Source organism: Alosa sapidissima, chromosome 1 (assembly GCF_018492685.1).
Source record: "Alosa sapidissima isolate fAloSap1 chromosome 1, fAloSap1.pri, whole genome shotgun sequence".
In the NCBI taxonomy this organism is placed as follows: Eukaryota; Metazoa; Chordata; class Actinopteri; order Clupeiformes; family Clupeidae; genus Alosa; species Alosa sapidissima.
This window is the reverse complement of record NC_055957.1, coordinates 6,435,773-6,447,316: the sequence shown is the minus strand read 5'-3', so window position 1 is coordinate 6,447,316 and position 11,544 is coordinate 6,435,773. Positions and strand designations below refer to the sequence as shown.

Genomic DNA, 11,544 nt, shown 5'->3' with positions numbered 1-11,544 from the left:
TGCATGTCTTTTAGGTAGCTAATTTGCTAGTTTTATACCAATTTAACAATTCTGCTAGTTTTCATGTTAACTGAATGTTTCAAGCCTGTTTATGTATACATTGGAAGAATTCATTGGTAGATTTTAAGAATGGTTACAAGCCAAACCACACGTTTGTAAGTTTAAAGTACATTATCTGTCATTGTAAATGCTAAGTTTGTATCTTTCATAACCTATATATATATTAAATATTTTCCAGATTTTGGATTGCTTTTTGACATACTAAAGGTAAGTGTTAAAAGTTTCAGGGCTTTTATGTTGTATACTATCACATAAACAGTACAACTTCTAGGGAAATTTAGAAACTTTTATGCTGCATTGACAGATACATTAGTTTTATTTATGTCTCATATGCCTTGTACTTTAGGTCAAGAATGTGCATGCCTAACTCTGTAGCTGTAAATGTTTGCAACAGGTTCCATTTCATGGTACTTGTGTGTATGTGCCTAGTGGTATGTAACAATCCTCCAGATGTCAATTCGTTTTGCAGATTAATAATAGCTATAAAGTGACATATCACCCCTTTTGATGAATGCAGTGTGGGCTACCCTTGCACATGAAGTCAAAGAAGCAAAATTGTAGGTTGTGGAGAGATGCTGTAGCACAAATTGATAGTATTTCTGATCAATTTGGCGCTGTTCTGTTTAAGGATGTAAGCTAAATGGTGTTACTGAGCCACCACTATTCAATGTTCATGTTCAGGAACAGCACTGAGGTGGGATAGGTTGACACCTGAATGTTTATTTTTATTTTGTTTGTTTGTTTTTAGGTTAGCGTTTTGATTGATAAATATTAGATATATTTACATCATATCCTTATGATGTAAATATGTACATTGTTATTGCCTGTTCGACCAGGCTTGTGCAACAGGATGTAGAATTACAATTTGAATTAAAGGAAGTAGAATTAAAATTCATATGCATAATTTAAGGGTAGTGTTTAACAATGAAGTTTCACAATATATGTCAGATATGATCGCAACAAACACACAACTTATAATTGACAACAGTAACCAATTACATTTCCAAACTAACCTTCCCAAAACTGAATGTATGTGAGATTCAACACATTTGTCCTGTTGTGTGTTGCCATGAATTGAATTCCACTTCCTGTCATTCCAATTCAAATTCAACATTCTGTGGGGTGGGGCCAATTCAATTCAAATTCCAATTCATTAATTGAATGTAGGCCAATTCTAAAATTCGGAATTGTGCACAAGCCTGCGTTCAACAGAACTGATAAAAATATTTCAGTGTAACTGTATGAGATTTCTGATGTGTTTTCTGTGTGTTTTTCAGATGGCGCCTCCTAGCAAGCGGTCCAGGGCGGCCAAGAAGAGACAGGCTGACTTGAGGTCCACTGAGGTCAGGCTGTTGAGCTTAACTATCTGTCCTGATGTATTATGATTGTGTGTTTAATAAGAAACATGTAATGTTGGACACATTTGATATGTTTCTCCCAATTCTTATTTACAGTAGTTTTTATGTTTGCTTGAAATATGCCCTTACATTTTGAATGTATTTGATTTTAATGAAGGATGTGCTGCATGTCTAATTTAAAGGAGAAATCCAGCGAGTTCTTACATAGATCTACGTTTCTCAAGTATTGTCGGTACAAAAAATGAAAACGTTTGTTTTTACCGGTAGCTGCTGGTTGTAGCAACTCGAACTAGGAAAAACTGATTGTTTTGACTTTGTTTCATACCAACAGTACTCAGTGACCCATGAGAAACGGAGACCTATGTGAAAACTCGCCATATTTCCTTTTAAGAAGTTGCTGAATATTTATGATCTAAATATATATACATTACTGTTCTGAAAGTATGAGTATATTAGTTGCTTTAATGATGAAATTATTAAAGAAGTATGATATGTTAGACTTGGTAACCTTATGATGGGTTTTCTGTGTTACAGGTGCCGTGCAAGAGGTCCCCGGTGGCGCAGGTTGACTTGGTCTCCTGTGACGAGGTTGGGCGTCCTCGTAAAAAAGCCCACACACAGTCTTCGGACGCTATACAGTCTTCGGACTGCCAGTTACAATGCCAGTTACAATGCCAGTTACAATGCCAGTTACAGTCTTCGGACGCAATACAAGCAAACTCTACCAACTCTCAAACAAACTCTACCAACTCTCTGAATATGTGCCATGACAATAATGCTACTGATTGTTGTTCTTTGAATGAATCTGTTGACTTCCCAGAGAGATCTGTGCTGATGGGGTCTTTTCATCAAGGCGATTCACGGTTTGGAAATGTGCGCAACAAGCAGTGTGGTGCCATCAGTTTGACTGCTGTTTTGAAGTCCAAGATGAAGAACGTGTGGAGCTGGGAAACTGGAGATCTTGATGATGTTTTGATTAAGGGAACTGTTCTTTACAGGTCAATGAGTGCACAGGGTAAAATAAGAGACCAAGGAAGGGGTTACATTGCTGTGTCTGAATTGCCTAGACAATATGAAGTGTGGAATTGTGATTTCTCAATAAACTTTGCTGATTCTTACACTGGATTTATTCAGGTTGATGACTATGACGATGCTTTACGTGATGTTGCCATGCCTTTTGATGTAGCACTGCAGCGTGCGCTGTTTAGTAATGATGCTTGTTTGTTGACCATTTGTGCTAACACATGTGCTGTAGTGAATGCAGGAACAAGGTTTGCGTTTGTTGATTCACACGCTAACAGAAACGTCAACCAGAAAGGTGAGAGGACAAGTTGTGTTGCATACTTCAGCTCTATACACTCCCTGGTCACATTTGTTTACGACTTTGCACGAGCTTTTGGCATAAGCACACCAAGGTTTGAGGTAACTGGAGTCACAGTAATAACTAATGCCAACGCCCAGATGGACGATTCAACGAGCTCTGCAAGTTGCTGTCCACTCTACAGCGATGTGGTGAAGCGTAAGCCTAAAGTGTGTGAACGAGTTGTAAGTGGGTCGTCTACAGTTGCAGCTAATTTCACAAGTAGCACAGAATGTTCACAGACCATACCAGACACAAATGCTTGTTCTAATGTAAACAGTAGACCACTGTACAGTGACGTTTTGAGACAAGTTCCCAGTAAGGGTGTTAAGCGAAACAACATTGCAACAGACGATGTCATTCTTATTGATGCAGGTGCGCACGAACAGTCTTTTCAACCTTTACAGTGTGATGTGCAAGCAAATTATGTCATAAGTGATATAAGATTTCACAAACAGGCTTTTAAACCTTTAACTCGTCAAGACCAAGATGCACTGTGCACGCGTTTAGAGCTTCAACATGAAAATGTTGATTTGAGCTTAATGGCAACCATTGATCTCGATGACATGGGATCTCCCTGTAAGATAAAAAGCATAAAACCTGATGGGAATTGCTTTTACCGTAGCCTAGCCTTTAGCATTTGTCACAATGAAGACAAGCATTTGAAAATAAGACGGGCTGTCGTGAAACACCTTCAGAGAAACAGCGCCAAATTTGAAACATATCTGAGGGAAGAATACACATCTGTGCAGGATTATGTGAGTAAATCAAGAATCTACTACTGTGGTTCATGGGCAAAAGAGATTGATATTTTTGCTGCTGCTGACTTATTGCAAACAACTATATTTACTTTCAATGATGGAAGATGGAATATGCACAGACCTACAGACTCACAGACATGTAGAGAGAATTGCATTTATTTAAATCACACTGGCAGTCATTATGAGGTTGTAATATGTGTTCAACACAAAGATGCAAGAAGTTGCGCAGGAATATGCCAGCCTGTAAAGATTGATGACAAGTTGAGGTCAACACGAAAAAGAAAGCTGAACGATGAATCAGAAAATGTGAAAGCAAAGAAAGATCGCCAGCGATATCACAATGACAGCGATTACAGAGAGAGAAAGCGTGCACGTGTTCGGAATAAGTATACATCTGATCCTGAATATCAAGAATTGCTACGTGACTACTCTAAAATGACATATAGGAAAAGTGCTTCCTTCCAAGCAATGGTACGCGAGTATTCTAGTGTCAAATATAAGACAAACAAGAGCTTTCAGACTTATGTGCGTGATTACTCCAAAGCCAAATATAAGACAAACGGGCCATTCCAGAATCTTGTCCGTGACTACAGTCATACAAAATACAAGAAAAACATTGGATTCCAGAACAAAATTAAAGAGCATAATAAGTGGAAGTATCAAGAAAATGAAAACATCCGTGTAAACAAAATCAAAAAAGGTTGTGAAAATTATTCAACATGGCAGAAGAAACAGGGAGACATTGATTTGGCTATTGATCATTTTCGTCAGGAGGTCAGCCGTGGTCCTGAATATGTATGCTCAGTCTGTCATCGTTTACTCTTCAGGAAGCAGGTGGTTGAGTGTAAAAGACATTACTATGAAAGCAAAGGAGCAGAAGTGGCTGCATTGGCTAATAGATGCATAACATTGCAATATTTACATGTGTGTGATGATGAATGTGAACAGAAATGTCATTTGTCTGATAGTCCATTAAGCAAATTATGGATTTGCCATACATGTCATCGTAAAATACTTGGAGGAAAACTTCCCGAAGAGAGTGTCACAAACAACATGCATTTGGATGATATTCCACCGGAACTTAAATGTCTGAACTCTTTGGAACAACATCTCATTGCACGTCACATTCCCTTCATGAAGCTGTTGTGTTTGCCTCGAGGCCGCCAGAGAGCTTGCCATGGTCCTTGCGTCTCTGTTCCTGTTAATAACACAAATGTGACAAATATACTCCCAAGAAATGAATGTGATGACAAGATGATAAGAGTGAAACTGAAACGCAAGTTGACATATAAAGGTCATTACGAGTACATGTATGTCCACACTGATCGTGTCAGAAATGCACTGAGGTATTTGATGGCAAACAATAAATGGTATGGTGATGTGACTATGAATGACGAATGGGTAAACTCTCTGAATGGCACTGACCAGCATGAGGAAAGCACCAAACAGGAAACACCTGCTAACAGTGATGATGACAATGTTCCTGAAGAGCAAGCAGAGGAAGATGTGACTTATATCAAAGACCAGAATGGGCTTTTGTCAGATACATCATTACAACCTGTCGATCTGGGTTCAGAGATCATTGATCAGAATTTTCAGGACATACTTAATGTGGCACCAGGTGAAGGTAACAGTCCAGTGAGGCTGCTGTCCGATAAAACCAACGAGGCAAAATGTTTCCCTGTTTTGTTTCCATCTGGTGGACCTACATTCCATGATGAAAGAGAGTCCAAAATAACTCTGTCTCGGTACCTGAATACACGCATTCTGAATGCAGATGGGCGTTTTGCACAGAACACAGACTTCATTTTTTACGCACAATACATATCAGAGGTGCATCAAGTTGTATCTGGTGTATCAGTGGCGTTACGCAAAGGTGGCGGCAACTCCCCTCTGAAAGACGCATCACCAGACATGTTGTTGAACTCAGACTCCTTGGGTAAAATATTGCGCAATGACGAAGGATACAAGTTCTTACGAGGAATTCGTGGCACACCTCCATACTGGATGTCAGTTCAGAAAGATTTATTTGCCATGATAAGACAACTCTCCATACCCACATTCTTTGCATCTTTTAGCTCTGCAGATTTGAGATGGCCTGAAATGCTGAACTCTATTCTAAGAATAGAAGGTAAACAAACGTCTGTTGACGATCTTGACTGGTCTGACAAATGTGGACTCATACGCCAAAACCCTGTGACAGCGGCAAGAATGTTTGATCACCGATGGCATTGCTTTCTCCGTGATGTAATCATGTCGCCAGCAGAACCCATAGGGAAAATAAAGGACTACTTTTATCGTGTTGAATTTCAACAACGTGGTTCTCCTCATGTCCACTGTCTTTTTTGGGTTGAAAATGCTCCCAAGATTGATAAAGAGAGTGATGATGAAGTGGCACAGTTCATAGATACATACATCACCTGTGAAATTCCACCAGAAACAGATGCAGAGCTTTATGAGGTTGTGAGCAGCGTACAGAGGCACAGCACAAGACACTCTAAGACTTGCCGCAAGAAAAACACAGTGTGCAGGTTCAACTTCCCACGGCCACCATCAAGCTGTACTTTCATCACAAGAGGCGGTAACTGTGAGGACTTGAATGGCAATGATGACAATACAAGTGCGAGTGCAATAATAAAGAATGTTAAAACTGCGTTGACCATGCCTGACATGGATTTTGATACAGCCGATGCATTTTTTGAGTCTCTTGGGATAGATCAAGATTTGTTTGAAAAGGCGTACAACATATGTTCCAAAAAGAAAAGCATTGTCCTGAAACGAAGTCCTGGAGACATTTGGGTGAACCAGTACAACAAAGACTTACTCCGTGCTTGGCAAGGCAATATGGATATCCAGTATGTCACAGATGCCTTTTCAGTTGTGGTCTACATACTGTCGTACATCACAAAAGCAGAACAAGAAATGGGTTTGCTCTTACAACGTGCCCAAGACGAGTCAATGAATGGCAACCTTGATGCAAAAGCAGCATTCAAACAGCTTGGAAGTGTATACCTACACAACAGAGAAGTTTCAGCCCAAGAGGCAGTTTATCGATTAACACACATGCACTTGAAAGAATGCTCTCGCGACGTACAGTTCATTCCAGTTGGTGATAATCCTGTTAGGATGAGTTTACCTCTGCATTTACTCCAAAGTAAAGCCCAATTCCAACAGTGTAATGATGAAAGCAGCATTTGGATGACCAATGTGGTTGAGAGGTATAAGAGCAGACCCCAGAATGCACAATTTGAGGATTTATGCCTGGCCAGTTTTTGTTCTGAATACAGAGTTCTACCAAAGTCACAGGTTCCGGCTGAAAGAGATTCACATGACATTGTACAGCTCAACAACAACTGTGGCTTTGTGAAACGAAGGACCCGAACTGAACCTGCTGTCGTGAGGTATCCCAGATTTTCTCCCACAAAAAACCCCGAAAAGTACTTCCATTCATTGCTGCAACTGTTTTTGCCTTACTATGAAGACTGTCACCTCAAACCGCCCCAGTTTGATACATATGAGGATTTCTATAAAAATGGTGCAGTGAAATGTGGTGTTGATGTTCAAAGAGTGCAGTCGATTGTGGATACCAACAAAGCTTTATTTGAAAAAGAAAGTGATGAGATTGATAGAGCTAAACAGTTGCTGGAAGACAAAATTGATCTAGAAGATGCCTGGGCTCAGATATGTCCTGAAACAGAAAGGGAACGTCTTCGTTGTTTGAATCTGATGAAAAAAAAGGTTGTAGATGATGAAGGTGATGATGATGACAAACTCATTCCTGACCTGACAGCAAACCCACAGACTACATGCACTTTGGAAACAAATCATGTGTCAATGCCCAGACAAGATGCATTACATTTATTGCGATCATTAAATGAAGAACAGTCTGCCATATTCTATGCTGTTCGTAAGTGGTGTTTGCAGAAACTGTTTGGACAAAATCCTGAACCATTGCGATTATTCATTACTGGTGGAGCAGGAACAGGGAAAAGCCATTTAATCAAAGCGATACATTACGAATCTACCAGGCTGTTGTCACAGATTGCTGAAAATCCTGAGGATCTCACTGTGCTTCTAACAGCACCTACAGGAGTGGCTGCATATAACATTGGTGCTGCAACAATTCACAATACATTCTCCATTGGTGCAAATGTCAAACTGCCATATCAACCACTAGGTGATGAGAAAGTCAATTCTTTGCGAACCAAAATGGGCAGCTTGCAAATTCTGATCATTGATGAAGTGTCCATGGTCGACCACCGTCTTTTGGCCTACATTCATGGTAGACTGCGTCAAATTAAGCAGACTGGTGATTATTCCTTGTTTGCCAAAGTTTCCCTGATTTGTGTGGGTGATTTTTTTCAACTCAAGCCCGTGAAAGGCACGCCTCTTTTTGCTGAAAACAAAGGAGCCAACCTGTGGGACAACAACTTTGAGGTTGCAGAACTGACTAAAGTTGTTAGACAAGAAAATGCAGCATTTGCGGAAATGCTTAATCGTCTCAGAGTCCGTAAAAAGAACGAACCTCTCACCGACTGTGATGTTCTCACACTGAGGCAGCGTGAAACTGGTGAGGAATCTACAGACATTCATGTGTATGCTACAAATGCAGAGGTTGATGAATATAACGTGAAGAGACTGCAAGAGACCTGCCCAGACGCAATCAGCATACGTGCTCAAGACTTTGTCCGAAATCCCAAAACTGGAAGAATGGAACGGAAATTTGGCTTTCACACAAAAGTTTTCAACTCTTGCTTGCCTAAATGTGTTTCCTTGGGTGTTGGAGCAAGGGTCATGTTGAAGAAAAACATAGATGTGTCTGATGGCCTTGTCAATGGAGCATGTGGCACAGTCGTGGAAATCATTCAAAGTCAACAAGACGATGACATGCCTGCAGCTATCCATGTGGACTTTGAAGACCCTAATGTAGGAAAGATCCAGAGGTCAAAAGCAAAAAGGGTTTCTGAACGTTCAACGATAGTGGAAGTGCAAGAGGAACAAGTGGCTAATAATGGTGGAGTACGAAGGCAACTGCCGATTAGCCTGGCCTGGTCAGTAACTGTACACAAATGTCAAGGGCTTACTGTTGAAAGGGCTGTTGTATCACTCAAGAAGATCTTTGCTCCAGGGCAAGCATACGTTGCATTGAGTCGCGTGAGAACTCTTGGTGGGCTGATAATTGAGGACTTCAAAGAATCTGCCATATTTTGTGATAACAAAGTAGATTCAGCTATGAAAAGCTTGCCTGAGTTTAACTTTGGAATGTCTGTTTTATCCAACATGAACCCTGTGTGCACAGTAGCACTTCACAATGTGCAGAGTTTGAATGCTCACATTCAGGATGTTCAATCCCATAAAGCCCTCATGAATGCTGACTGTATTTGCTTAACAGAGACGTGGCTCAATGTAGACACTGATGAAGAGCCACAACTTCCAGGATACGTCTTCAAACACAATCCGAGAGGAAACTGTTACAATGACTCCGAGCCAGCCTTTGCAGCGCTGAAACAACAACAAAGAGGTGGAGTTGGTCTGTTTTGTTCAGAAAACGTTGACGTGCAGGTGTCAATTCCAGAAAGATGCAATTTGGAATGTCTGTATTTTGAAATACCACATGCAAATTTGACTGCTGCTGTGTTGTACAGGCCCAGCTCTTATAAGATTGACATGTTTCGAGAACAGTTATTACAGGTCATCTTTGAACTTGAAAAGCATCCTGGGAGGAAACTCATCATGGGAGACTTCAATGAGGACATCTTTGTATCGTCTACAATTCTCAAGTTATTGGAACGGCATGGATACACTCAACATGTGCAAGCAGCCACAACTGAAAAAGGTACATTAATAGATCATGTCTACATTAAAGGCACAGAAGATGTTGTTGTTGAAGTTGTGCAGACATACTACAGTTTTCATGAAGCGATACTGATCTCACTGTTGTAATGTTTTCTGTGATTAATGATATTTGTCTTTGAATAGGTAGGCATTTATATTCTGGCTGTTACACATGACGTCATTATGAGTTCACTTCATATTCCGTCCGCTAAGTGGGGTTTGGGTGGGTGGGTGGTGGCAAGGAGAGAGCATAACACTGGACGGTCCTTGCAAGGGATGGGAGGGGTATGGGGGCCATTTTCCAAAAGAAGTTGCAAATAACGGTAAAGATATACAGATGAATATGTAAATATCAGGGAGCTATACAGTTGATTTATTATATAGGCAACTAACATTTTTTTAAAGTCAGCGGACCATTCCTTAATTGTCTAAAGCATTTTAGACTATGTCTTGTTAATGTTTGTCAAATTATTTCATTTTGGTTACATTACACCACCATTACACAAAGTTATGCGTAATGCATTTAAATGCTAAAAAGAGTCCAAATTAAAGTTTTAATTAATGGACAGACATAGCACTATATAGCTAATGGAATGATTTTATCTTTACCGTCATAGTAAAACCTTAACATTATCAGTGAATTACAGTTAAGACGATAACAGTCAATAACAGCAAACACAGCTGTTCAATTTTAGCCTACAAATAAAATTGATAACAGTAAAATAAAATTAAGCATATTATTTTACACATTATTTTTTTGTCATATATTACAGTCAGTTGAAGACTGGTATTATTATTGCAACACTGAGTTAAAGGACAATATCTTAAATCTTCAATGAAGTGAAAGAATAAATTATGTATGAATGAATTGTCCCGAGATTATGTAAGAATGATGAAAACAAACTAAGAAAACCAATCAAGCCAAGTGCAACTTCTTTTGGAAAATGGCCCCCATACAGGGAACTTTTTTGTTCAACATTTTTATGAATTATAGAATTATACCAAGTGGACAGTCATGCTACAGTTTTCAACATATACAGTTGTGTGACACAAAAAGTGTTCCTGCTTCACCCTTATTGGTGTCATACTGACAAATGCTTTGGTACAGTAAAGTGATGATACCTTGTGTACAAGATCACTTGAGATAGTGCTGATTACATACAAACTCTGTCATTTACTGTGGGATCAGTTCTGTTCCCTTTAAGCTGACACAGGTCAGAGGCCCAGCCTCATCTCGCTGCAACACCAGTTTTTCTTATAAAAGGGCAGAATCTCAAAGGACATTCTGTTTGGTGGAGTTGCCACCAGCACCAGGGCAGTTGAAGGACATGAAAGCCATGGACAGCAATGCAGTCTGCTGAGACAAGCATGTGAGTAAACACGCTAACTGGAGACAGGTGATGTGTAAAGGGGGAAATTCAGAGGACACATTCAGAAGAATACCATTTGGATAAAAAAAAACAGCAGCAACAGCCATTATTCCTGTGTCGGACTACACAGCCATTTTTAGCAGTGATTTCTATGTCTACGAGACTGACAAGTGGCATCTTAGCACTGTGTATCTTTCATACCAATTGAACTGATTAATAATAATAATAATAATATGTTTATTTTATATATAACGCCTTTCTCAAACCCAAGGTCGCTTTACATAGTAGAAGGAAAAGACCTTACCATTTTTGTCTGAGTGATGAAAATACATGTTAGCAGTCATTTACATATTCAGCACTGTCCACTTGGTATGCAGTTCTGTAAACAGGGTCTAATACACATGGTGAATAAAACTAAATTGCATTGTTAAAGTAGTTAAAATATGCATCAGTTGGTCATTTCATTTACAAATGTGTTACAATATATTGACAGACTTTAGATAATTATTTTGTTTATGTAAAAATGCTGTGTTTTGACATGAAGAATTCAGAGAAGGAAGTTTGTTTTTGTTTCTAAGTTTTAGATTGGGTGAGGACAATTCAGTTGGCTACTTAATCAACCCAGGACAATTTTCAGCCATTACTACTGTACAACTACTTGAAATAAGACATATTTAATGGTTTAAGTTTTATTTTTTCTGCCTGTGTAATGCGTTGTTTGTTTTTCATTTCAGACCTGATTTTGTATTAGGCTGTTCTTTTGTGTTCTCTTCTTTTTTGTGGGACTGATTTGTTTTAGC

At 39.4% G+C, this 11,544-nt stretch overlaps 1 protein-coding gene across 1 annotated transcript; it reads left to right on the top strand.

Annotated features, from left to right (window-relative positions):
- Positions 1-241: 241 nt before the first annotated feature.
- Positions 242-9,532, top strand: LOC121720073. Its single transcript, XM_042105912.1, has 5 exons — positions 242-267; positions 1,338-1,403; positions 1,953-2,600; positions 4,311-8,590; positions 8,932-9,532. Coding segments are annotated over exons 2-5 (4,995 nt in total). The 5' UTR covers positions 242-267; the 3' UTR covers positions 8,933-9,532.
- Positions 9,533-11,544: the final 2,012 nt, after the last annotated feature.

What these genes read in the sequence shown, in the direction of transcription:
- LOC121720073 (XM_042105912.1), top strand. Translation starts at nt 1,338, where the DNA reads ATGGCGCCTCCTAGCAAGCGGTCCAGGGCGGCCAAGAAGAGACAGGCT. An exon ending in CTGACTTGAGGTCCACTGAG is followed by an intron (nt 1,404 to 1,952) that starts GTCAGGCTGTTG and finishes TCTGTGTTACAG; the next exon opens with GTGCCGTGCAAGAGGTCCCC. An exon ending in ATGTTGCCATGCCTTTTGAT is followed by an intron (nt 2,601 to 4,310) that starts GTAGCACTGCAG and finishes CATTTTCGTCAG; the next exon opens with GAGGTCAGCCGTGGTCCTGA.